Source organism: Schistocerca cancellata, chromosome 9, assembly GCF_023864275.1.
Source record: "Schistocerca cancellata isolate TAMUIC-IGC-003103 chromosome 9, iqSchCanc2.1, whole genome shotgun sequence".
Taxonomy (NCBI): domain Eukaryota; kingdom Metazoa; phylum Arthropoda; class Insecta; order Orthoptera; family Acrididae; genus Schistocerca; species Schistocerca cancellata.
In genome coordinates this window covers 522,175,161-522,200,963 of record NC_064634.1, presented here as the reverse complement: position 1 = coordinate 522,200,963, position 25,803 = coordinate 522,175,161, and the positions used below count along the sequence as shown (strand labels likewise).

The 25,803-nt window shown below is 53.7% G+C and overlaps 1 protein-coding gene, 19 non-coding genes and 1 pseudogene across 20 annotated transcripts in view; all 21 read right to left on the bottom strand.

The window, feature by feature from the left end:
• The window catches only part of LOC126101550 (uncharacterized), a 28,128-nt gene extending 13,257 nt beyond the window's left edge, over window positions 1-14,871 (bottom strand). Inside the window, exon 1 of the mRNA XM_049912188.1 lies at window positions 14,757-14,871. Within this exon, the coding sequence (XP_049768145.1) occupies window positions 14,757-14,871 (115 nt within the window). The remainder of the gene's footprint in view (window positions 1-14,756) is intronic.
• LOC126102766 (5S ribosomal RNA) lies at window positions 481-599 on the bottom strand. The gene has a single exon (XR_007523040.1). It is a non-coding gene; the product is annotated as a 5S ribosomal RNA (ribosomal RNA).
• LOC126102085 (5S ribosomal RNA) lies at window positions 1,455-1,573 on the bottom strand. Its single transcript, XR_007522779.1, has one exon. It is a non-coding gene; the product is annotated as a 5S ribosomal RNA (ribosomal RNA).
• Window positions 2,440-2,558, bottom strand: LOC126102765 (5S ribosomal RNA). The gene has a single exon (XR_007523039.1). It is a non-coding gene; the product is annotated as a 5S ribosomal RNA (ribosomal RNA).
• LOC126102084 (5S ribosomal RNA) lies at window positions 3,415-3,533 on the bottom strand. The gene has a single exon (XR_007522778.1). It is a non-coding gene; the product is annotated as a 5S ribosomal RNA (ribosomal RNA).
• Window positions 4,386-4,504, bottom strand: LOC126102764 (5S ribosomal RNA). The gene has a single exon (XR_007523038.1). It is a non-coding gene; the product is annotated as a 5S ribosomal RNA (ribosomal RNA).
• On the bottom strand, window positions 5,359-5,477 carry LOC126102983 (5S ribosomal RNA). The gene has a single exon (XR_007523233.1). It is a non-coding gene; the product is annotated as a 5S ribosomal RNA (ribosomal RNA).
• On the bottom strand, window positions 6,329-6,447 carry LOC126102060 (5S ribosomal RNA). Its single transcript, XR_007522755.1, has one exon. It is a non-coding gene; the product is annotated as a 5S ribosomal RNA (ribosomal RNA).
• LOC126102761 (5S ribosomal RNA) lies at window positions 7,312-7,430 on the bottom strand. Its single transcript, XR_007523036.1, has one exon. It is a non-coding gene; the product is annotated as a 5S ribosomal RNA (ribosomal RNA).
• LOC126102109 (5S ribosomal RNA) lies at window positions 8,289-8,407 on the bottom strand. The gene has a single exon (XR_007522799.1). It is a non-coding gene; the product is annotated as a 5S ribosomal RNA (ribosomal RNA).
• LOC126102760 (5S ribosomal RNA) lies at window positions 9,249-9,367 on the bottom strand. The gene has a single exon (XR_007523035.1). It is a non-coding gene; the product is annotated as a 5S ribosomal RNA (ribosomal RNA).
• A 1,593-nt stretch (window positions 14,872-16,464) lies between the features above and the next one.
• Window positions 16,465-16,582, bottom strand: LOC126102204 (5S ribosomal RNA; annotated as a pseudogene).
• An 843-nt stretch (window positions 16,583-17,425) lies between these two features.
• On the bottom strand, window positions 17,426-17,544 carry LOC126102759 (5S ribosomal RNA). The gene has a single exon (XR_007523034.1). It is a non-coding gene; the product is annotated as a 5S ribosomal RNA (ribosomal RNA).
• An 837-nt stretch (window positions 17,545-18,381) lies between these two features.
• LOC126102758 (5S ribosomal RNA) lies at window positions 18,382-18,500 on the bottom strand. Its single transcript, XR_007523033.1, has one exon. It is a non-coding gene; the product is annotated as a 5S ribosomal RNA (ribosomal RNA).
• Window positions 18,501-19,338: 838 nt separating this feature from the next.
• Window positions 19,339-19,457, bottom strand: LOC126102059 (5S ribosomal RNA). The gene has a single exon (XR_007522754.1). It is a non-coding gene; the product is annotated as a 5S ribosomal RNA (ribosomal RNA).
• An 843-nt stretch (window positions 19,458-20,300) lies between these two features.
• On the bottom strand, window positions 20,301-20,419 carry LOC126102842 (5S ribosomal RNA). The gene has a single exon (XR_007523104.1). It is a non-coding gene; the product is annotated as a 5S ribosomal RNA (ribosomal RNA).
• Window positions 20,420-21,259: 840 nt separating this feature from the next.
• Window positions 21,260-21,378, bottom strand: LOC126102757 (5S ribosomal RNA). Its single transcript, XR_007523032.1, has one exon. It is a non-coding gene; the product is annotated as a 5S ribosomal RNA (ribosomal RNA).
• Window positions 21,379-22,212: 834 nt separating this feature from the next.
• On the bottom strand, window positions 22,213-22,331 carry LOC126102058 (5S ribosomal RNA). Its single transcript, XR_007522753.1, has one exon. It is a non-coding gene; the product is annotated as a 5S ribosomal RNA (ribosomal RNA).
• An 840-nt stretch (window positions 22,332-23,171) lies between these two features.
• Window positions 23,172-23,290, bottom strand: LOC126102093 (5S ribosomal RNA). Its single transcript, XR_007522784.1, has one exon. It is a non-coding gene; the product is annotated as a 5S ribosomal RNA (ribosomal RNA).
• An 843-nt stretch (window positions 23,291-24,133) lies between these two features.
• LOC126102098 (5S ribosomal RNA) lies at window positions 24,134-24,252 on the bottom strand. Its single transcript, XR_007522789.1, has one exon. It is a non-coding gene; the product is annotated as a 5S ribosomal RNA (ribosomal RNA).
• Window positions 24,253-25,094: 842 nt separating this feature from the next.
• Window positions 25,095-25,213, bottom strand: LOC126102097 (5S ribosomal RNA). Its single transcript, XR_007522788.1, has one exon. It is a non-coding gene; the product is annotated as a 5S ribosomal RNA (ribosomal RNA).
• Window positions 25,214-25,803: the final 590 nt, after the last annotated feature.

Below are 25,803 nucleotides of genomic sequence, written 5' to 3'. Positions count from 1 at the left end.
CCTCGCCTCACACTAGGTGTCTGCGTAGTTTGCAGTGCATTCGCACCATTCCTATCCCTGTCCCTGTCCCCGTCCCGACTTGTCCCGACTTTGCTCGACTGCCGCTCGCTGCCGCTCGGGTCGTGGTCCATATGACAGCGCAATCACGACAAACGTCTGCGGGACGAGACGAGACGAGACGAGACGAGACGACTAAGGAATAAATTCGTGGTTACAAATCAAATTTGGAACTCTACACTCCTACACAACAATAGGCGGTGACGTATTTCAGAAATCACCTGCCGATTCGTACTGTTTTGTCGTTTTCAAAGTCTTCTTGGCAAACTTGGTTAGCACATTCTCCCTCAAACTGAGTTAATTACTGCATTTTCGTACCATTACAGTAGTTTAAAAGGCTTAAGGAAGCATCTTTGTCACAACAGAAAGGTAGTTTGAAAATTGGGCTGGCGACATTACAAAAAAAAAAAAAAACAGGAAGGGAGCCAACAGCACCCGGGTTTCCCAGGCGGTCACCCATCCAAGTACTAGCCGGGCCCGATGATGCTTAACTTCGGTGATCGGACGAGAACCGGTGTATTCATCATGGTATGGCCGTTGGCGCTCATCTAATGTAGGAGCACGGCAGAATTCGCGTTCGGCTTTTCTCCCAACACACAAAATGTTAGTTTTCGGCCGCATTTGACGAAAGCGCTTCCTTCCGCAACCGCCAGTTCCTCGAGGACGGCGCGGGGAGGCGCGCCCGGCGTCCCAGCAGAGTGACGGCCGAATTGGCGGGCGCACCGCCGCGTGTGTGAGACGCACTGCTGCTCGTTGCACCCCCTGTCATTCGCTGGGCGCGTGTAGCCTTCGACACTAGCGGAGGACGCATCTTGTCCCTGGTGTTCAGCGGAGGGCCTGTGCGGGGTGTGGCAGTGTCGTGCTGGAGGGCCCACTGGTAGCGATGTGGGCTTCCTCGCCTCGCCTCGCCTCGCCTCGCCGCGCCTCACACCAGGTGTCTGCGTAGTTTGCAGTGCATTCGCACCATTCCTATCCCTGTCCCTGTCCCCGTCCCGACTTGTCCCGACTTTGCTCGACTGCCGCTCGCTGCCGCTCGGGTCGTGGTCCATATGACAGCGCAAGCACGTCAAACGTCTGCGGGACGAGACGAGACGAGACGAGACGAGACGACTAAGGAATAAATTCGTGGTTACAAATCAAATTTGGAACTCTACACTCCTACACAACAATAGGCGGTGACGTATTTCAGAAATCACCTGCCGATTCGTAGTGTTTTGTCGTTTTCAAAGTCTTCTTGGCAAGCTTGGTTAGCACATTCTCCCTCAAACTGAGTTAATTACTGCATTTTCGTACCATTACAGTAGTTTAAAAGGCTTAAGGAAGCATCTTTGTCACAACAGAAAGGTAGTTTGAAAATTGGGCTGGCGACATTACAAAAAAAAAAAAAACAGAAAGGGAGCCAACAGCACCCGGGTTTCCCAGGCGGTCACCCATCCAAGTACTAGCCGTGCCCGATGACGCTTAACCTCGGTGATCGGACGAGAACCTGTGTATTCATCATGGTATGGCCGTTGGCGCTCATCTAATGTAGGAGCACGGCAGAATTCGCGTTCGGCTTTTCTCCCAACACACAAAATGTTAGTTTTCGGCCGCATTTGACGAAAGCGCTTCCTTCCGCAACCGCCAGATCCTCGAGGACGGCGCGGGGAGGCGCGCCCGGCGTCCCAGCAGAGTGACGGCCGAATTGGCGGGCGCACCGCCGCGTGTGTGAGACGCACTGCTGCTCGTTGCACCCCCTGTCATTCGCTGGGCGCGTGCAGCCTTCGACACTAGCGGAGGACGCACCTTGTCCCTGGTGTTCAGCGGAGGGCCTGTGCGGGGTGTGGCAATGTCGTGCTGGAGGGCCCACTGGTAGCGATGTGGGCTTCCTCGCCTCGCCTCGCCTCGCCTCGCCTCGCCTCGCCTCGCCTCACACTAGGTGTCTGCGTAGTTTGCAGTGCATTCGCACCATTCCTATCCCTGTCCCTGTCCCCGTCCCGACTTGTCCCGACTTTGCTCGACTGCCGCTCGCTGCCGCTCGGGTCGTGGTCCATATGACAGCGCAATCACGACAAACGTCTGCGGGACGAGACGAGACGAGACGAGACGAGACGACTAAGGAATAAATTCGTGGTTACAAATCAAATTTGGAACTCTACACTCCTACACAACAATAGGCGGTGACGTATTTCAGAAATCACCTGCCGATTCGTACTGTTTTGTCGTTTTCAAAGTCTTCTTGGCAAACTTGGTTAGCACATTCTCCCTCAAACTGAGTTAATTACTGCATTTTCGTACCATTACAGTAGTTTAAAAGGCTTAAGGAAGCATCTTTGTCACAACAGAAAGGTAGTTTGAAAATTGGGCTGGCGACATTACAAAAAAAAAAAAAAACAGGAAGGGAGCCAACAGCACCCGGGTTTCCCAGGCGGTCACCCATCCAAGTACTAGCCGGGCCCGATGATGCTTAACTTCGGTGATCGGACGAGAACCGGTGTATTCATCATGGTATGGCCGTTGGCGCTCATCTAATGTAGGAGCACGGCAGAATTCGCGTTCGGCTTTTCTCCCAACACACAAAATGTTAGTTTTCGGCCGCATTTGACGAAAGCGCTTCCTTCCGCAACCGCCAGTTCCTCGAGGACGGCGCGGGGAGGCGCGCCCGGCGTCCCAGCAGAGTGACGGCCGAATTGGCGGGCGCACCGCCGCGTGTGTGAGACGCACTGCTGCTCGTTGCACCCCCTGTCATTCGCTGGGCGCGTGTAGCCTTCGACACTAGCGGAGGACGCATCTTGTCCCTGGTGTTCAGCGGAGGGCCTGTGCGGGGTGTGGCAGTGTCGTGCTGGAGGGCCCACTGGTAGCGATGTGGGCTTCCTCGCCTCGCCTCGCCTCGCCTCGCCGCGCCTCACACCAGGTGTCTGCGTAGTTTGCAGTGCATTCGCACCATTCCTATCCCTGTCCCTGTCCCCGTCCCGACTTGTCCCGACTTTGCTCGACTGCCGCTCGCTGCCGCTCGGGTCGTGGTCCATATGACAGCGCAAGCACGTCAAACGTCTGCGGGACGAGACGAGACGAGACGAGACGAGACGACTAAGGAATAAATTCGTGGTTACAAATCAAATTTGGAACTCTACACTCCTACACAACAATAGGCGGTGACGTATTTCAGAAATCACCTGCCGATTCGTAGTGTTTTGTCGTTTTCAAAGTCTTCTTGGCAAGCTTGGTTAGCACATTCTCCCTCAAACTGAGTTAATTACTGCATTTTCGTACCATTACAGTAGTTTAAAAGGCTTAAGGAAGCATCTTTGTCACAACAGAAAGGTAGTTTGAAAATTGGGCTGGCGACATTACAAAAAAAAAAAAAAACAGAAAGGGAGCCAACAGCACCCGGGTTTCCCAGGCGGTCACCCATCCAAGTACTAGCCGTGCCCGATGACGCTTAACCTCGGTGATCGGACGAGAACCTGTGTATTCATCATGGTATGGCCGTTGGCGCTCATCTAATGTAGGAGCACGGCAGAATTCGCGTTCGGCTTTTCTCTCAACACACAAAATGTTAGTTTTCGGCCGCATTTGACGAAAGCGCTTCCTTCCGCAACCGCCAGATCCTCGAGGACGGCGCGGGGAGGCGCGCCCGGCGTCCCAGCAGAGTGACGGCCGAATTGGCGGGCGCACCGCCGCGTGTGTGAGACGCACTGCTGCTCGTTGCACCCCCTGTCATTCGCTGGGCGCGTGTAGCCTTCGACACTAGCGGAGGACGCATCTTGTCCCTGGTGTTCAGCGGAGGGCCTGTGCGGGGTGTGGCAGTGTCGTGCTGGAGGGCCCACTGGTAGCGATGTGGGCTTCCTCGCCTCGCCTCGCCTCGCCTCGCCTCGCCTCGCCTCGCCTCACACTAGGTGTCTGCGTAGTTTGCAGTGCATTCGCACCATTCCTATCCCTGTCCCTGTCCCCGTCCCGACTTGTCCCGACTTTGCTCGACTGCCGCTCGCTGCCGCTCGGGTCGTGGTCCATATGACAGCGCAATCACGACAAACGTCTGCGGGACGAGACGAGACGAGACGAGACGACTAAGGAATAAATTCGTGGTTACAAATCAAATTTGGAACTCTACACTCCTACACAACAATAGGCGGTGACGTATTTCAGAAATCACCTGCCGATTCGTACTGTTTTGTCGTTTTCAAAGTCTTCTTGGCAAACTTGGTTAGCACATTCTCCCTCAAACTGAGTTAATTACTGCATTTTCGTACCATTACAGTAGTTTAAAAGGCTTAAGGAAGCATCTTTGTCACAACAGAAAGGTAGTTTGAAAATTGGGCTGGCGACATAAAAAAAAAAAGGAAGGGAGCCAACAGCACCCGGGTTTCCCAGGCGGTCACCCATCCAAGTACTAGCCGGGCCCGATGATGCTTAACTTCGGTGATCGGACGAGAACCGGTGTATTCATCATGGTATGGCCGTTGGCGCTCATCTAATGTAGGAGCACGGCAGAATTCGCGTTCGGCTTTTCTCCCAACACACAAAATGTTAGTTTTCGGCCGCATTTGACGAAAGCGCTTCCTTCCGCAACCGCCAGTTCCTCGAGGACGGCGCGGGGAGGCGCGCCGGGCGTCCCAGCAGAGTGACGGCCGAATTGGCGGGCGCACCGCCGCGTGTGTGAGACGCACTGCTGCTCGTTGCACCCCCTGTCATTCGCTGGGCGCGTGTAGCCTTCGACACTAGCGGAGGACGCATCTTGTCCCTGGTGTTCAGCGGAGGGCCTGTGCGGGGTGTGGCAGTGTCGTGCTGGAGGGCCCACTGGTAGCGATGTGGGCTTCCTCGCCTCGCCTCGCCTCGCCTCGCCGCGCCTCACACCAGGTGTCTGCGTAGTTTGCAGTGCATTCGCACCATTCCTATCCCTGTCCCTGTCCCCGTCCCGACTTGTCCCGACTTTGCTCGACTGCCGCTCGCTGCCGCTCGGGTCGTGGTCCATATGACAGCGCAAGCACGTCAAACGTCTGCGGGACGAGACGAGACGAGACGAGACGAGACGACTAAGGAATAAATTCGTGGTTACAAATCAAATTTGGAACTCTACACTCCTACACAACAATAGGCGGTGACGTATTTCAGAAATCACCTGCCGATTCGTAGTGTTTTGTCGTTTTCAAAGTCTTCTTGGCAACCTTGGTTAGCACATTCTCCCTCAAACTGAGTTAATTACTGCATTTTCGTACCATTACAGTAGTTTAAAAGGCTTAAGGAAGCATCTTTGTCACAACAGAAAGGTAGTTTGAAAATTGGGCTGGCGACATTACAAAAAAAAAGAAACAGGAAGGGAGCCAACAGCACCCGGGTTTCCCAGGCGGTCACCCATCCAAGTACTAGCCGGGCCCGATGATGCTTAACTTCGGTGATCGGACGAGAACCGGTGTATTCATCATGGTTTGGCCGTTGGCGCTTATCTAATGTAGGAGCACGGCAGAATTCGCGTTCGGCTTTTCTCCCAACACACAAAATGTTAGTTTTCGGCCGCATTTGACGAAAGCGCTTCCTTCCGCAACCGCCAGTTCCTCGAGGACGGCGCGGGGAGGCGCGCCCGGCGTCCCAGCAGAGTGACGGCCGAATTGGCGGGCGCACCGCCGCGTGTGTGAGACGCACTGCTGCTCGTTGCACCCCCTGTCATTCGCTGGGCGCGTGTAGCCTTCGACACTAGCGAAGGACGCATCTTGTCCCTGGTGTTCAGCGGAGGGCCTGTGCGGGGTGTGGCAGTGTCGTGCTGGAGGGCCCACTGGTAGCGATGTGGGCTTCCTCGCCTCGCCTCGCCTCGCCTCGCCGCGCCTCACACCAGGTGTCTGCGTAGTTTGCAGTGCATTCGCACCATTCCTATCCCTGTCCCTGTCCCCGTCCCGACTTGTCCCGACTTTGCTCGACTGCCGCTCGCTGCCGCTCGGGTCGTGGTCCATATGACAGCGCAAGCACGTCAAACGTCTGCGGGACGAGACGAGACGAGACGAGACGAGACGACTAAGGAATAAATTCGTGGTTACAAATCAAATTTGGAACTCTACACTCCTACACAACAATAGGCGGTGACGTATTTCAGATTTCACCTGCCGATTCGTAGTGTTTTGTCGTTTTCAAAGTCTTCTTGGCAAACTTGGTTAGCACATTCTCCCTCAAACTGAGTTAATTACTGCATTTTCGTACCATTACAGTTGTTTAAAAGGCTTAAGGAAGCATCTTTGTCACAACAGAAAGGTAGTTTGAAAATTGGGCTGGCGACATGACAAAAAAAAAACAGGAAGGGAGCCAACAGCACCCGGGTTTCCCAGGCGGTCACCCATCCAAGTACTAGCCGTGCCCGATGATGCTTAACCTCGGTGATCGGACGAGAACCTGTGTATTCATCATGGTATGGCCGTTGGCGCTCATCTAATGTAGGAGCACGGCAGAATTCGCGTTCGGCTTTTCTCCCAACACACAAAATGTTAGTTTTCGGCCGCATTTGACGAAAGCGCTTCCTTCCGCAACCGCCAGTTCCTCGAGGACGGCGCGGGGAGGCGCGCCCGGCGTCCCAGCAGAGTGACGGCCGAATTGGCGGGCGCACCGCCGCGTGTGTGAGTCGCACTGCTGCTCGTTGCACCCCCTGTCATTCGCTGGGCGCGTGCAGCCTTCGACACTAGCGGAGGACGCACCTTGTCCCTGGTGTTCAGCGGAGGGCCTGTGCGGGGTGTGGCAATGTCGTGCTGGAGGGCCCACTGGTAGCGATGTGGGCTTCCTCGCCTCGCCTCGCCTCGCCTCGCCTCGCCTCGCCTCGCCTCACACTAGGTGTCTGCGTAGTTTGCAGTGCATTCGCACCATTCCTATCCCTGTCCCTGTCCCCGTCCCGACTTGTCCCGACTTTGCTCGACTGCCGCTCGCTGCCGCTCGGGTCGTGGTCCATATGACAGCGCAAGCACGACAAACGTCTGCGGGACGAGACGAGACGAGACGAGACGAGACGACTAAGGAATAAATTCGTGGTTACAAATCAAATTTGGAACTCTACACTCCTACACAACAATAGGCGGTGACGTATTTCAGAAATCACCTGCCGATTCGTACTGTTTTGTCGTTTTCAAAGTCTTCTTGGCAAACTTGGTTAGCACATTCTCCCTCAAACTGAGTTAATTACTGCATTTTCGTAACATTACAGTAGTTTAAAAGGCTTAAGGAAGCATCGTTGTCGCAACAGAGAGGTAGTTTGAAAATTGCGCTGGCGACATTACAAAAAAAAAAAAACAGGAAGGGAGCCAACAGCACCCGGGTTTCCCAGGCGGTCACCCATCCAAGTACTAGCCGGGCCCGATGATGCTTAACTTCGGTGATCGGACGAGAACCGGTGTATTCATCATGGTATGGCCGTTGGCGCTCATCTAATATAGGAGCACGGCAGAATTCGCGTTCGGCTTTTCTCCCAACACACAAAATGTTAGTTTTCGGCCGCATTTGACGAAAGCGCTTCCTTCCGCAACCGCCAGTTCGTCGAGGACGGCGCGGGGAGGCGCGCCCGGCGTCCCAGCAGAGTGACGGCCGAATTGGCGGGCGCACCGCCGCGTGTGTGAGACGCACTGCTGCTCGTTGCACCCCCTGTCATTCGCTGGGCGCGTGTAGCCTTCGACACTAGCGGAGGACGCATCTTGTCCCTGGTGTTCAGCGGAGGGCCTGTGCGGGGTGTGGCAGTGTCGTGCTGGAGGGCCCACTGGTAGCGATGTGGGCTTCCTCGCCTCGCCTCGCCTCGCCTCGCCGCTCCTCACACCAGGTGTCTGCGTAGTTTGCAGTGCATTCGCACCATTCCTATCCCTGTCCCTGTCCCCGTCCCGACTTGTCCCGACTTTGCTCGACTGCCGCTCGCTGCCGCTCGGGTCGTGGTCCATATGACAGCGCAAGCACGTCAAACGTCTGCGGGACGAGACGAGACGAGACGAGACGAGACGACTGAGGAATAAATTCGTGGTTACAAATCAAATTTGGAACTCTACACTCCTACACAACAATAGGCGGTGACGTATTTCAGAAATCACCTGCCGATTCGTAGTGTTTTGTCGTTTTCAAAGTCTTCTTGGCAAACTTGGTTAGCACATTCTCCCTCAAACTGAGTTAATTACTGCATTTTCGTTCCATTACAGTAGTTTAAAAGGCTTAAGGAAGCATCTTTGTCACAACAGAAAGGTAGTTTGAAAATTGGGCTGGCGACATTACAAAAAAAAAAAAAAAAACAGAAAGGGAGCCAACAGCACCCGGGTTTCCCAGGCGGTCACCCATCCAAGTACTAGCTGTGCCCGATGATGCTTAACCTCGGTGATCGGACGAGAACCTGTGTATTCATCATGGTATGGCCGTTGGCGCTCATCTAATGTAGGAGCACGGCAGAATTCGCGTTCGGCTTTTCTCCCAACACACAAAATGTTAGTTTTCGGCCGCATTTGACGAAAGCGCTTCCTTCCGCAACCGCCAGTTCCTCGAGGACGGCGCGGGGAGGCGCGCCCGGCGTCCCAGCAGAGTGACGGCCGAATTGGCGGGCGCACCGCCGCGTGTGTGAGACGCACTGCTGCTCGTTGCACCCCCTGTCATTCGCTGGGCGCGTGCAGCCTACGACACTAGCGGAGGACGCACCTTGTCCCTGGTGTTCAGCGGAGGGCCTGTGCGGGGTGTGGCAGTGTCGTGCTGGAGGGCCCACTGGTAGCGATGTGGGCTTCCTCGCCTCGCCTCGCCTCTTCTCACACCAGGTGTCTGCGTAGTTTGCAGTGCATTCGCACCATTCCTATCCCTGTCCCTGTCCCCGTCCCGACTTGTCCCGACTTTGCTCGACTGCCGCTCGCTGTCGCTCGGGTCGTGGTCCATATGACAGCGCAAGCACGACAAACGTCTGCGGGACGAGACGAGACGAGACGAGACGACTAAGGAATAAATTCGTGGTTACAAATCAAATTTGGAACTCTACATTCCTACACAACAATAGGCGGTGACGTATTTCAGAAATCACCTGCCGATTCGTACTGTTTTGTCGTTTTCAAAGTCTTCTTGGCAAACTTGGTTAGCACATTCTCCCTCAAACTGAGTTAATTACTGCATTTTCGTACCATTACAGTAGTTTAAAAGGCTTAAGGAAGCATCTTTGTCACAACAGAAAGGTAGTTTGAAAATTGGGCTGGCGACATTACAAAAAAAAAAAAAAACAGGAAGGGAGCCAACAGCACCCGGGTTTCCCAGGCGGTCACCCATCCAAGTACTAGCCGGGCCCGATGATGCTTAACTTCGGTGATCGGACGAGAACCGGTGTATTCATCATGGTATGGCCGTTGGCGCTCATCTAATGTAGGAGCACGGCAGAATTCGCGTTCGGCTTTTCTCCCAACACACAAAATGTTAGTTTTCGGCCGCATTTGACGAAAGCGCTTCCTTCCGCAACCGCCAGTTCCTCGAGGACGGCGCGGGGAGTCGCGCCCGGCGTCCCAGCAGAGTGACGGCCGAATTGGCGGGCGCACCGCCGCGTGTGTGAGACGCACTGCTGCTCGTTGCACCCCCTGTCATTCGCTGGGCGCGTTCAGCCTTCGACACTAGCGGAGGACGCATCTTGTCCCTGGTGTTCAGCGGAGGGCCTGTGCGGGGTGTGGCAGTGTCGTGCTGGAGGGCCCACTGGTAGCGATGTGGGCTTCCTCGCCTCGCCTCGCCTCGCCTCGCCGCGCCTCACACCAGGTGTCTGCGTAGTTTGCAGTGCATTCGCACCATTCCTATCCCTGTCCCTGTCCCCGTCCCGACTTGTCCCGACTTTGCTCGACTGCCGCTCGCTGTCGCTCGGGTCGTGGTCCATATGACAGCGCAAGCACGACAAACGTCTGCGGGACGAGACGAGACGAGACGAGACGACTAAGGAATAAATTCGTGGTTACAAATCAAATTTGGAACTCTACATTCCTACACAACAATAGGCGGTGACGTATTTCAGAAATCACCTGCCGATTCGTACTGTTTTGTCGTTTTCAAAGTCTTCTTGGCAAACTTGGTTAGCACATTCTCCCTCAAACTGAGTTAATTACTGCATTTTCGTACCATTACAGTAGTTTAAAAGGCTTAAGGAAGCATCTTTGTCACAACAGAAAGGTAGTTTGAAAATTGGGCTGGCGACATTACAAAAAAAAAAAAACAGGAAGGGAGCCAACAGCACCTTTTTTTTTTTTATTTTTTATTTTTTTTTTTTTTTTTCTTAACGGGCCTCCCAACTCCCCTTATAGCCCGGCCTTTTCGCTCTCCACAATACGCCTTCGCCGGCGAGCTTCTCAGCTATAGAACGATGCTGGTGGTCGTGCAGTATGAATAACGAAGAGGGGGCGTAACAGGTACTCCTTCTCGCTGGTCGCAGATGGTATGCGCCAGATGGAACCGGAAAGGGTCCTCGTCTGATGACGAAGGTACGGCACGTCCATCGAAGGGGAGGGCAAGACGGAACAACGTTGAAAATAAGGAAAAGTAAGTAAAAAAAACCAATGGAAAAGTTCGTCCATAGATCGGCGGTAAAAATTCTACCGACCAAATGTGGGGGAAAACGAAAACGAGGAAGAAGGACTTCGCTCAAAAGAAAAAGTCGCAAACCCGCGTGAAATGTAAATAAGGCCCGGGAGGTCCCTCTAACAAAGTATAGAAAACAAAGTAAAGTAACAGCTCCGTTGTTTAAAGCAAGCGGTCGGGCAATGAGCGCGGTAGGCAGCCGGCGGCAAGGAGGGCAGGGGTCAATGAACCTGAGGCCTGGCCACAGTGCCGCCCCCACACCCGCCATCACTCATATCGACCTTAAAACAAACCAGAATGCGGGACACCGGCGTGAAATTCCACACCGACAAAAGTTCAAAGAGTGGCGAGCACAGACACGTGACGAGACTTGAGAGTGCTCAACAATATGTGAAATGAAAAAAATGAAAAAACATAGAAAAACGCAAAGCAGTCACCACCAAGACTGAGAACCGAAACAGCAGTAAAATATCCCGTCACGCCACAAACTGGGAAAAAAAATAATGAAATTAAGAAAACTGACGCACATGGCAAAACAGAAAATATGGCAAGAACGGCCAGAAAAAACGAAAAGACTTCTGATTTCGTTCGGTAATCAAGGGACGTCAAGTGTCGTTCCAGAAAATTTGATAAAGTCGCAGTAATGCATATTCGTATCGTGTCGCTCAAAGACAAGAGAAGAGATAAGAGAAAAAACACGTCCATGCTACGCAGGTACGGAAAGCCGTGCAAAAGCATGCGCTAGTGCGACCTGCAAAAAATTAGCAAAATTTCGCCGATAGTGAGGCGATGCCTGAATCTGGATATGTTGGGTCCATAAATAGGTGAGGAAGTCCAGATCGGTAGACAACTTGAGGGAGAAGAGAGCAAAAACTGTGTGGCCAAGGATCCACACCGTGGCATTGCGCTTCGTGGTGGGGTAGACGTCACACTGCGGAATTAAGACAGCATCCACAGTAACAGTCCGAGTGTCTACCCTCTGAATCAAACGAACCATGTCCCTGGCGACTTCCCAAACACGGCGGAAGCGGTCACACGCAAAGCGGTGTTCAATAGTGTCGTCGGCAGTACACACGTCACACCCACCAGACTGGATGAGATTAATAGAATGAAGTTTGGAGTTGGTGGGGATGGTGCGATGCACCACCTTGTACCACACCGCGTGGACGGAAGCCGGGAGAACGTCATTGGCGAGGTTTTTCCACACTGCCACCCAATTGCAGCGTGGCAACCGATACTCCCACTTGCAGCGAATGGGAGGTCCGCGTAAAGCCGTACAGACAGCGCTAACCGTGTGGGCGGAGATGTCACAAAGCGCCAGGTAACTATTGTCGAGAAAGTAGCGGCGCACGTAAGAAAGGTAGAACGGGATGTGCGACACATAAACAGGGGCCACTTCAGAAAGAGGACGGTAACGATTAAAAACAAACGCAGTGGGACCGCAAGGAGCCTTCTGAAGAACAGCAGTAGTTCGCTTCCAAAAAAGGGCCGCACATTTGGCGGAAAAATCAACGAGTCCCAAACCGCCATCGGACAGGCCCAAGGCGCAGACAGCATGCGATACCTTAAAAATCTCCCCCCTCCATAAAAACCAGTAAACCGCCTGTTGGATGGCGCGCCCCAACTGCTTGGGTACCGGGAGAACCTGCGCAAGGTACCATGCTCTCGCCAAGATATTGACATTGATCAAATGCACCTTGTCCCGAAGGGCCACATTCCGGACCGCATAGATCCTGGCAACAGCACGAACCCGATACAGCGTAGGCCGCCAATTCAAGGCTGCCATCTGCTGTGGGTTCGAAGATAGAAGTATCCCAAGAACGGTAGGCTGCTGCTGGACACAAAACCAGTCCCTTTGCAGGGTACGTGCGCGAGCGGTGAGCGGCAAAAGCACAGTTTTCCGGGGATTGATAACCGCCCCCGTAGCTTTTCCAAAGTTGTGCAGAACAAAATGCAACCTGTCAACGTCGTCTACATGTTCAATAAAGACGCCAAGGTCATCGGCGTATGCGCGACAAACCAATCTGGTAGTCCCCATCTGAATGCCGCGACATTCCTGACTGATATAACGGAGGAGGGGATCCAGCGCAATGGCAAAAAGCGCCATGGAAAGCGGACACCCCTGCCGCACGGAGCGACCCACACGAAAAGCAGGAGTGAGACGACCATTGACACATATACGGGAAGTAGCAGGTTGCAACAAATGCGTCACGAATCGGGTAAATGTATAACCAAACCCCATGCGTACCATAACCCGACGCAAATAAAAATGACTAATGCGGTCAAAGGCATTTTTAAAGTCAACTAATAAAATCGCCGCTGTCCGGAGCCGAGCACTTTTCACATATCCAATACAGTCCCTGTATGCAAGGACAGCGTCAAAGATGTTCCGATCTCGTACCGCACATGTTTGCTGATCACTAAGTACGGTCGGCAAGACGTTTTTAAGTCGCTGAGCGACGCAGCGCGTAACGATCTTGTAATCAGCATTTAGTAAAGTAATCGGACGGACAGCATCGATATGAGGTACAGCACGGGATTTGGGGACAAGCGTCACAACCCCCTCCACAAAAGCAGTTGGTACATTCACACCATTGCGAATATCGTTCGCTAAATCCACTAAAACCTCACTTAAAACAGGAAAAAATTTCGAATAAAATTCCGCAGGAATCCCATCGGGACCCGGAGACTTCCCTTTGGGACTCCGCCGAACGGCGTCGAAAACTTCATCAGACGTATAGGCGTCATTTAAAAGATGCCTGTCCGCGCGAGTGAAAACATGTGGAACAACCCGCAAGAAATCTCGCAACGTGTCGGAATCAACGTCAACAGCACGGAAAAGCGAAGCAAAATGTTCAAAGATATCGTTTTCAATTTCCGACTGTACTGAAGTCCGACCGCCGCTCCGCAGCTGCCAAACAGTAATGCGCAAACGTTCGCGGCGTTTGCGTTCCCGGTTTAAATGATAAATGGACAGAGGTTCCCCAGCAACAAAACCTGCAGGCTGACTGCGGACGGTCACCCCATCACTAGCGGCACGCATGTCAATTAAAAGCTGAGCTTGAAATCGCTTCAGAGTGGGCAACAAATCGGGTTGTGACGTCACGCGCAACGCCAAATCGCGTAAACAATCCTGGCGGAAGCGAGCCGTCGCCCGACGCCAGCGTGCCGCCTCACGGCTATAATCGATTAAAAAATTGCGAATCGCCGGCTTAGCGATCGCAACCCACCACTCAATGGTGCTACTATGACCGCCGCGAGTCCGCACCAACCTCTGCCACATACGGGTAAAACTGGTCACAAAATGGTCGTCATTAAGTAAACTACAATTAAACTTCCACAAATTAGTACGACGAGGAACACACAAACGAGGTAATAAAAGACGACAGGAATAGCTGGAGTGGTCGGAAAATATGACAGGAGCCACGTCAGCACTACAAATACGGGCAGACAACTGCCTAGACACATAAATGCGATCGAGACGGCTACGCCCCGCACCGTAAAAATATGTGAAGTAGGTAAAGTCGGGGTGTAAAACACGCCACGTGTCAAGCAAATGAAAGCTAGCGACCAAAGCACCAAGTTCATGACACTTGTTCGGACGCGGCTCCTGATCTCTGTCGTCTAAAACACAATTAAAATCACCCCCGACGATTAAAGAATCGACATTCCCGGATAAAAGTTGACACAAATCCCTACCATAAAATTCAGCCCTGGCCGGTTTAACATTTCCCGACGGAGCGTACACATTCACAAACACAATGCCAAAAATAGTACAGGCAACAGCACGACCGGTCGGTAAAATGTTAACGTTAGAGACAGGTAAGTCAGAACGTACTAAAATTGCAGTGCCCGTATCAGAATCGGGCGCAACATTGTCAATTACAATAAAATCAGTAAAATCATTCAAATATAAAAGCGCGTCACAAGTCACCTCTTGTAAAAAGGAGACGTGACAATGATTATCATACAAAAAATCTTTAAGAAGCATAGCTTTCTGCGGATTTCGCAGCTTATTAATATTAACCGTTAAAATGTTCCACTGGCTACAGTCGTGAAACATAGACACGTAAAACACAGGGAAAAAACAAGAACATAAAAACATGAAAACGCTTAAAACACAATAAAATATACCAACGTGCTAGGAGGGGGAAGGACATACAAAGAGTCACACTAATGGGAATCACCGGCCTCGACGTCCTCTGACCAATCCCGTGATTGACCAGGAGGGAGGGGCGGGGGCGGCGGGGTCCCGGAAACTGTGACGGTACCCCCTGTGACGGAATGCTCCACGGCGGGCATTGCTACATCCGAAGAGAAGGCCGGCACCAAATCGTGGGTGGAAGGGGGGGCACGACGATGGTGCGAATCTTCGGCCTTTCTTTTAGTAGGTAAGGGGGAGGGTGTCACAGACACAGGCGGATCCACCGCCATGTCGGAATCGGCAGCAGAAGTCGGTTGACTCAGGAATGTTTTGAGATGTTGTACCGTGAGATCACGTTGTTGCGTGGCAGTAACGACATCACCCTCCGGCTGGGTGCGGGAAGGTGTCTGCTTTTTCGCCTGGCGCCTGCCGCCCCCTCCCTGAGACGGGCGGTGGCCGAGATCTACGCCGGCGCGCGTGGCCAGTTGTCGAGAGGTCGCCTGACCGACCGACCGACCCTGAGGGGGGGCAGGAGAACGCGCCACCGGAGACGGACTCCGATTTTTGTCCGAAAAACCACGCGTATTGAACGAAGCAGAACTACTGGCACTACGTAAACGCGGTGTGCCAGAAGCACGAGCAACATTCCGGTCCCTACGCGGTTTAGGAGCAGTAAAATCGTCACTTCCTACGACAACAGCACTGGCAGCAGAAACACTGTCGGGGACGGTAGTTGGTACAACCGCCGATTTATCGGGTTCCGTAACCGGGACAGCATGCGGAACAAATTCGGCCGACAGCGGCACGGATGCCGGTGAAACATCGTTCGCTACCGGTTTTTTAGTAACAGGTACAGTTGTCGCATCCGCGACCAAAGAGGGCCCAACAGGAGGTACAGAAACAGAGTCACTATTAGGAACAGACGTATCCATGGCGTCAGCGGCGGCCGGTACAGGGGGGGCAGCCGCGACATGCACACGTGCGGGGGGGGCGGAACCTAAACTTGGTGCAGCAACAGAAGCAAAACTAGGCCCACCTAAAACATCCTCACGTGGCAACTGAACAGGCGGCCTGCGTTTAGGGCAGTTTTGTCGGTAATGGCCAACAGCACCGCAAAAGGAACACGTCTGAGGTTGACCACTATAGGTTATAAATGCACGATGGCCGTTAACTAACAAGAAGGACGGAATATGCTGTCGTACGACCATCTTTACACTCCTCACGCCATTTTCAACCTGGAAAATATAGGCGGAGGACCACTTCTCTTTAATGACAGATAGCACAGTCCCGTACGGCCGCAAATGACGAGATATTGTGTCATTCCGGATTTCGAAAGGCAAGTTAAACACACGAACATTTCGAAGGCCAAACCCGCCATGAGAAATAGTCACGTTACTAATGCGACCGTCTAAATGTCTAAATTTACGGACACCATCATTAGCATTGACTACGGTATCACACAATTCGGGAGTCTTTAACTTCAAAAACACAGAATTGAGAAAAGTGTCAAACTGAACACCGAGAACGTCATCGGGCGATAAACACAATTCCTCGAGTATCCAACGATGAATTTCGAAAGCAGACGGTTTTCCAACGGAACCATCGAATTCACATTGCACGTAATTTTGGCGTTCTTCACTATCATCATAGAAACTTTCCATTAATTACGGACTTGATGAAAGACAGCCGCTAGGTAGAAGGGGGACGACACACGAGGCGCCGCCGGCCAAGTCGCACACGGAAGTACTGCTCGCTCGGCACCGAGGTGTTGCCAGGCGGGCAGCCAGCCAAGTACTAGCCGGGCCCGATGATGCTTAACTTCGGTGATCGGACGAGAACCGGTGTATTCATCATGGTATGGCCGTTGGCGCTCATCTAATGTAGGAGCACGGCAGAATTCGCGTTCGGCTTTTCTCCCAACACACAAAATGTTAGTTTTCGGCCGCATTTGACGAAAGCGCTTCCTTCCGCAACCGCCAGTTCCTCGAGGACGGCGCGGGGAGGCGCGCCCGGCGTCCCAGCAGAGTGACGGCCGAATTGGCGGGCGCACCGCCGCGTGTGTGAGACGCACTGCTGCTCGTTGCACCCCCTGTCATTCGCTGGGCGCGTGCAGCCTTCGACACTAGCGGAGGACGCATCTTGTCCCTGGTGTTCAGCGGAGGGCCTCTGCGGGGTGTGGCAGTGTCGTGCTGGAGGGCGCCACTGGTAGCGATGTGGGCTTCCTCGCCTCGCCTCGCCTCGCCTCACACCAGGTGTCTGCGTAGTTTGCAGTGCATTCGCACCATTCCTATCCCTGTCCCTGTCCCCGTCCCGACTTGTCCCGACTTTGCTCGACTGCCGCTCGCTGCCGCTCGGGTCGTGGTCCATATGACAGCGCAAGCACGACAAACGTCTGCGGGACGAGACGAGACGAGACGAGACGAGACGACTAAGGAATAAATTCGTGGTTACAAATCAAATTTGGAACTCTACACTCCTACACAACAATAGGCGGTGACGTATTTCAGAAATCACCTGCCGATTCGTACTGTTTTGTCGTTTTCAAAGTCTTCTTGGCAAACTTGGTTAGCACATTCTCCCTCAAACTGAGTTAATTACTGCATTTTCGTACCATTACAGTAGTTTAAAAGGCTTAAGGATGCATCTTTGTCACAACAGAAAGGTAGTTTGAAAATTGGGCTGGCGACATAACAAAAAAAAAAAAAGGAAGGGAGCCAACAGCACCCGGGTTTCCCAGGCGGTCACCCATCCAAGTACTAGCCGGGCCCGATGATGCTTAACTTCGGTGATCGGACGAGAACCGGTGTATTCATCATGGTATGGCCGTTGGCGCTCATCTAATGTAGGAGCACGGCAGAATTCGCGTTCGGCTTTTCTCCCAACACACAAAATGTTAGTTTTCGGCCGCATTTGACGAAAGCGCTTCCTTCCGCAACCGCCAGTTCCTCGAGGACGGCGCGGGGAGGCGCGCCCGGCGTCCCAGCAGAGCGACGGCCGAATTGGCGGGCGCACCGCCGCGTGTGTGAGACGCACTGCTGCTCGTTGCACCCCCTGTCATTCGCTGGGCGCGTGCAGCCTTCGACACTAGCGGAGGACGCATCTTGTCCCTGGTGTTCAGCGGAGGGCCTGTGCGGGGTGTGGCAGTATCGTGCTGGAGGGCGCCACTGGTAGCGATGTGGGCTTCCTCGCTTCGCCTCGCCTCACACCAGGTGTCTGCGTAGTTTGCAGTGCATTCGCACCATTCCTATCCCTGTCCCTGTCCCCGTCCCGACTTGTCCCGACTTTGCTCGACTGCCGCTCGCTGCCGCTCGGGTCGTGGTCCATATGACAGCGCAAGCACGACAAACGTCTGCGGGACGAGACGAGACGAGACGAGACGAGACGACTAAGGAATAAATTCGTGGTTACAAATCAAATTTGGAACTCTACACTCCTACACAACAATAGGCGGTGACGTATTTCAGAAATCACCTGCCGATTCGTACTGTTTTGTCGTTTTCAAAGTCTTCTTGGCAAACTTGGTTAGCACATTCTCCCTCAAACTGAGTTAATTACTGCATTTTCGTACCATTACAGTAGTTTAAAAGGCTTAAGGATGCATCTTTGTCACAACAGAAAGGTAGTTTGAAAATTGGGCTGGCGACATAACAAAAAAAAAAAAGGAAGGGAGCCAACAGCACCCGGGTTTCCCAGGCGGTCACCCATCCAAGTACTAGCCGGGCCCGATGATGCTTAACTTCGGTGATCGGACGAGAACCGGTGTATTCATCATGGTATGGCCGTTGGCGCTCATCTAATGTAGGAGCACGGCAGAATTCGCGTTCGGCTTTTCTCCCAACACACAAAATGTTAGTTTTCGGCCGCATTTGACGAAAGCGCTTCCTTCCGCAACCGCCAGTTCCTCGAGGACGGCGCGGGGAGGCGCGCCCGGCGTCCCAGCAGAGCGACGGCCGAATTGGCGGGCGCACCGCCGCGTGTGTGAGACGCACTGCTGCTCGTTGCACCCCCTGTCATTCGCTGGGCGCGTGCAGCCTTCGACACTAGCGGAGGACGCATCTTGTCCCTGGTGTTCAGCGGAGGGCCTGTGCGGGGTGTGGCAGTATCGTGCTGGAGGGCGCCACTGGTAGCGATGTGGGCTTCCTCGCTTCGCCTCGCCTCACACCAGGTGTCTGCGTAGTTTGCAGTGCATTCGCACCATTCCTATCCCTGTCCCTGTCCCCGTCCCGACTTGTCCCGACTTTGCTCGACTGCCGCTCGCTGCCGCTCGGGTCGTGGTCCATATGACAGCGCAAGCACGACAAACGTCTGCGGGACGAGACGAGACGAGACGAGACGAGACGACTAAGGAATAAATTCGTGGTTACAAATCAAATTTGGAACTCTACACTCCTACACAACAATAGGCGGTGACGTATTTCAGAAATCACCTGCCGATTCGTACTGTTTTGTCGTTTTCAAAGTCTTCTTGGCAAACTTGGTTAGCACATTCTCCCTCAAACTGAGTTAATTACTGCATTTTCGTACCATTACAGTAGTTTAAAAGGCTTAAGGAAGCATCTTTGTCACAACAGAAAGGTAGTTTGAAAATTGGGCTGGCGACATGACAAAAAAAAAAACAGGAAGGGAGCCAACAGCACCCGGGTTTCCCAGGCGGTCACCCATCCAAGTACTAGCCGTGCCCGATGATGCTTAACCTCGGTGATCGGACGAGAACCTGTGTATTCATCATGGTATGGCCGTTGGCGCTCATCTAATGTAGGAGCACGGCAGAATTCGCGTTCGGCTTTTCTCCCAACACACAAAATGTTAGTTTTCGGCCGCATTTGACGAAAGCGCTTCCTTCCGCAACCGCCAGTTCCTCGAGGACGGCGCGGGGAGGCGCGCCCGACGTCCCAGCAGAGTGACGGCCGAATTGGCGGGCGCACCGCCGCGTGTGTGAGACGCACTGCTGCTCGTTGCACCCCCTGTCATTCGCTGGGCGCGTGCAGCCTTCGACACTAGCGGAGGACGCATCTTGTCCCTGGTGTTCAGCGGAGGGCCTCTGCGGGGTGTGGCAGTGTCGTGCTGGAGGGCGCCACTGGTAGCGATATGGGCTTCCTCGCCTCGCCTCGCCTCGCCTCACACCAGGTGTCTGCGTAGTTTGCAGTGCATTCGCACCATTCCTATCCCTGTCCCTGTCCCCGTCCCGACTTGTCCCGACTTTGCTCGACTGCCGCTCGCTGCCGCTCGGGTCGTGGTCCATATGACAGCGCAAGCACGACAAACGTCTGCGGGACGAGACGAGACGAGACGAGACGAGACGACTAAGGAATAAATTCGTGGTTACAAATCAAATTTGGAACTCTACACTCCTACACAACAATAGGCGGTGACGTATTTCAGAAATCACCTGCCGATTCGTACTGTTTTGTCGTTTTCAAAGTCTTCTTGGCAAACTTGGTTAGCACATTCTCCCTCAAACTGAGTTAATTACTGCATTTTCGTACCATTACAGTAGTTTAAAAGGCTTAAGGATGCATCTTTGTCACAACAGAAAGGTAGTTTGAAAATTGGGCTGGCGACATAACAAAAAAAAAAAAAGGAAGGGAGCCAACAGCACCCGGGTTTCCCAGACGGTCACCCATCCAAGTACTAGCCGGGCCCGATGATGCTTAACTTCGGTGATCGGACGAGAACCGGTGTATTCATCATGGTATGGCCGTTGGCGCTCATCTAATGTAGGAGCACGGCAGAATTCGCGTTCGGCTTTTCTCCCAACACACAAAATGTTAGTTTTCGGCCGCATTTGACGAAAGCGCTTCCTTCCGCAACCGCCAGTTCCTCGAGGACGGCGCGGGGAGGCGCGCCCGGCGTCCCAGCAGAGCGACGGCCGAATTGGCGGGCGCACCGCCGCGTGTGTGAGACGCACTGCTGCTCGTTGCACCCCCTGTCATTCGCTGGGCGCGTGCAGCCTTCGACACTAGCGGAGGACGCATCTTGTCCCTGGTGTTCAGCGGAGGGCCTGTGCAGGGTGTGGCAGTATCGTGCTGGAGGGCGCCACTGGTAGCGATGTGGGCTTCCTCGCTTCGCCTCGCCTCACACCAGGTGTCTGCGTAGTTTGCAGTGCATTCGCACCATTCCTATCCCTGTCGCTGTCCCCGTCCCGACTTGTCCCGACTTTGCTCGACTGCCGCTCGCTGCCGCTAGGGTCGTGGTCCATATGACAGCGCAAGCACGACAAACGTCTGCGGGACGAGACGAGACGAGACGAGACGAGACGACTAAGGAATAAATTCGTGGTTACAAATCAAATTTGGAACTCTACACTCCTACACAACAATAGGCGGTGACGTATTTCAGAAATCACCTGCCGATTCGTACTGTTTTGTCGTTTTCAAAGTCTTCTTGGCAAACTTGGTTAGCACATTCTCCCTCAAACTGAGTTAATTACTGCATTTTCGTACCATTACAGTAGTTTAAAAGGCTTAAGGAAGCATCTTTGTCACAACAGAAAGGTAGTTTGAAAATTGGGCTGGCGACATAACAAAAAAAAAAGAAAAGGAAGGGAGCCAACAGCACCCGGGTTTCCCAGGCGGTCACCCATCCAAGTACTAGCCGGGCCCGATGATGCTTAACTTCGGTGATCGGACGAGAACCGGTGTATTCATCATGGTATGGCCGTTGGCGCTCATCTAATGTAGGAGCACGGCAGAATTCGCGTTCGGCTTTTCTCCCAACACACAAAATGTTAGTTTTCGGCCGCATTTGACGAAAGCGCTTCCTTCCGCAACCGCCAGTTCCTCGAGGACGGCGCGGGGAGGCGCGCCCGGTGTCCCAGCAGAGCGACGGCCGAATTGGCGGGCGCACCGCCGCGTGTGTGAGACGCACTGCTGCTCGTTGCACGCCCTGTCATTCGCTGGGCGCGTGCAGCCTTCGACACCAACGGAGGACGCATCTTGTCCCTGGTGTTCAGCGGAGGGGCTGTGCGGGGTGTGGCAGTATCGTGCTGGAGGGCGCCACTGGTAGCGATGTGGGCTTCCTCGCTTCGCCTCGCCTCACACCAGGTGTCTGCGTAGTTTGCAGTGCATTCGCACCATTCCTATCCCTGTCCCTGTCCCCGTCCCGACTTGTCCCGACTTTGCTCGACTGCCGCTCGCTGCCGCTCGGGTCGTGGTCCATATGACAGCGCAAGCACGACAAACGTCTGCGGGACGAGACGAGACGAGACGAGACGAGACGACTAAGGAATAAATTCGTGGTTACAAATCAAATTTGGAACTCTACACTCCTACACATCAATAGGCGGCGACGTATTTCAGAAATCACCTGCCGATTTGTACTGTTTTGTCGTTTTCAAAGTCTTCTTGGCAAACTTGGTTAGCACATTCTCCCTCAAACTGAGTTAATTACTGCATTTTCGTACCATTACAGTAGTTTAAAAGGCTTAAGGAAGCATCTTTCTCACAACAGAAAGGTAGTTTGAAAATTGGGCTGGCGACATAAAAAAAAAAAAGGAAGGGAGCCAACAGCACCCGGGTTTCCCAGGCGGTCACCCATCCAAGTACTAGCCGTGCCCGATGATGCTTAACCTCGGTGATCGGACGAGAACCTGTGTATTCATCATGGTATGGCCGTTGGCGCTCATCTAATGTAGGAGCACGGCAGAATTCGCGTTCGGCTTTTCTCCCAACACACAAAATGTTAGTTTTCGGCCGCATTTGACGAAAGCGCTTCCTTCCGCAACCGCCAGTTCCTCGAGGACGGCGTGGGGAGGCGCGCCCGGCGTCCCAGCAGAGTGACGGCCGAATTGGCGGGCGCACCGCCGCGTGTGTGAGACGCACTGCTGCTCGTTGCACCCCCTGTCATTCGCTGGGCGCGTGCAGCCTTCGACACTAGCGGAGGACGCATCTTGTCCCTGGTGTTCAGCGGAGGGCCTCTGCGGGGTGTGGCAGTGTCGTGCTGGAGGGCGCCACTGGTAGCGATGTGGGCTTCCTCGCCTCGCCTCGCCTCGCCTCACACCAGGTGTCTGCGTAGTTTGCAGTGCATTCGCACCATTCCTATCCCTGTCCCTGTCCCCGTCCCGACTTGTCCCGACTTTGCTCGACTGCCGCTCGCTGCCGCTCGGGTCGTGGTCCATATGACAGCGCAAGCACGACAAACGTCTGCGGGACGAGACGAGACGAGACGAGACGAGACGACTAAGGAATAAATTCGTGGTTACAAATCAAATTTGGAACTCTACACTCCTACACAACAATAGGCGGTGACGTATTTCAGAAATCACCTGCCGATTCGTACTGTTTTGTCGTTTTCAAAGTCTTCTTGGCAAACTTGGTTAGCACATTCTCCCTCAAACTGAGTTAATTACTGCATTTTCGTACCATTACAGTAGTTTAAAAGGCTTAAGGAAGCATCTTTCTCACAACAGAAAGGTAGTTTGAAAATTGGGCTGGCGACATAAAAAAAAAAAAAGGAAGTGAGCCAACAGCACCCGGGTTTCCCAGGCGGTCACCCATCCAAGTACTAGCCGTGCCCGATGATGCTTAACCTCGGTGATCGGACGAGAACCTGTGTATTCATCATAGTATGGCCGTTGGCGCTCATCTAATGTAGGAGCACGGCAGAATTCGCGTTCGGCTTTTCTCCCAACACACAAAATGTTAGTTTTCGGCCGCATTTGACGAAAGCGCTTCCTTCCGCAACCGCCAGTTCCTCGAGGACGGCGCGGGGAGGCGCGCCCGGCGTCCCAGCAGAGTGACGGCCGAATTGGCGGGCGCACCGCCGCGTGTGTGAGACGCACTGCTGCTCGTTGCACCCCCTGTCATTCGCTGGGCGCGTGCAGCCTTCGACACTAGCGGAGGACGCATCTTGTCCCTGGTGTTCAGCGGAGGGCCTCTGCGGGGTGTGGCAGTGTCGTGCTGGAGGGCGCCACTGGTAGCGATGTGGGCTTCCTCGCCTCGCCTCGCCTCGCCTCACACCAGGTGTCTGCGTAGTTTGCAGTGCATTCGCACCATTCCTATCCCTGTCCCTGTCCCCGTCCCGACTTGTCCCGACTTTGCTCGACTGCCGCTCGCTGCCGCTCGGGTCGTGGTCCATATGACAGCGCAAGCACGACAAACGTCTGCGGGACGAGACGAGACGAGACGAGACGAGACGACTAAGGAATAAATTCGTGGTTACAAATCAAATTTGGAACTCTACACTCCTACACAACAATAGGCGGTGACGTATTTCAGAAATCACCTGCCGATTCGTACTGTTTTGTCGTTTTCAAAGTCTTCTTGGCAAACTTGGTTAGCACATTCTCCCTCAAACTGAGTTAATTACTGCATTTTCGTACCATTACAGTAGTTTAAAAGGCTTAAGGATGCATCTTTGTCACAACAGAAAGGTAGTTTGAAAATTGGGCTGGCGACATAACAAAAAAAAAAAAAGGAAGGGAGCCAACAGCACCCGGGTTTCCCAGGCGGTCACCCATCCAAGTACTAGCCGTGCCCGAAGATGCTTAACCTCGGTGATCGGACGAGAACCTGTGTATTCATCATGGTATGGCCGTTGGCGCTCATCTAATGTAGGAGCACGGCAGAATTCGCGTTCGGCTTTTCTCCCAACACACAAAATGTTAGTTTTCGGCCGCATTTGACGAAAGCGCTTCCTTCCGCAACCGCCAGTTCCTCGAGGACGGCGCGGGGAGGCGCGCCCGGCGTCCCAGCAGAGTGACGGCCGAATTGGCGGGCGCACCGCCGCGTGTGTGAGACGCACTGCTGCTCGTTGCACCCCCTGTCATTCGCTGGGCGCGTGCAGCCTTCGACACTAGCGGAGGACGCATCTTGTCCCTGGTGTTCAGCGGAGGGCCTCTGCGGGGTGTGGCAGTGTCGTGCTGGAGGGCGCCACTGGTAGCGATGTGGGCTTCCTCGCCTCGCCTCGCCTCGCCTCACACCAGGTGTCTGCGTAGTTTGCAGTGCATTCGCACCATTCCTATCCCTGTCCCTGTCCCCGTCCCGACTTGTCCCGACTTTGCTCGACTGCCGCTCGCTGCCGCTCGGGTCGTGGTCCATATGACAGCGCAAGCACGACAAACGTCTGCGGGACGAGACGAGACGAGACGAGACGAGACGACTAAGGAATAAATTCGTGGTTACAAATCAAATTTGGAACTCTACACTCCTACACAACAATAGGCGGTGACGTATTTCAGAAATCACCTGCCGATTCGTACTGTTTTGTCGTTTTCAAAGTCTTCTTGGCAAACTTGGTTAGCACATTCTCCCTCAAACTGAGTTAATTACTGCATTTTCGTACCATTACAGTAGTTTAAAAGGCTTAAGGATGCATCTTTGTCACAACAGAAAGGTAGTTTGAAAATTGGGCTGGCGACATAACAAAAAAAAAAAAGGAAGGGAGCCAACAGCACCCGGGTTTCCCAGGCGGTCACCCATCCAAGTACTAGCCGTGCCCGAAGATGCTTAACCTCGGTGATCGGACGAGAACCTGTGTATTCATCATGGTATGGCCGTTGGCGCTCATCTAATGTAGGAGCACGGCAGAATTCGCGTTCGGCTTTTCTCCCAACACACAAAATGTTAGTTTTCGGCCGCATTTGACGAAAGCGCTTCCTTCCGCAACCGCCAGTTCCTCGAGGACGGCGCGGGGAGGCGCGCCCGGCGTCCCAGCAGAGTGACGGCCGAATTGGCGGGCGCACCGCCGCGTGTGTGAGACGCACTGCTGCTCGTTGCACCCCCTGTCATTCGCTGGGCGCGTGCAGCCTTCGACACTAGCGGAGGACGCATCTTGTCCCTGGTGTTCAGCGGAGGGCCTCTGCGGGGTGTGGCAGTGTCGTGCTGGAGGGCGCCACTGGTAGCGATGTGGGCTTCCTCGCCTCGCCTCGCCTCGCCTCACACCAGGTGTCTGCGTAGTTTGCAGTGCATTCGCACCATTCCTATCCCTGTCCCTGTCCCCGTCCCGACTTGTCCCGACTTTGCTCGACTGCCGCTCGCTGCCGCTCGGGTCGTGGTCCATATGACAGCGCAAGCACGACAAACGTCTGCGGGACGAGACGAGACGAGACGAGACGAGACGACTAAGGAATAAATTCGTGGTTACAAATCAAA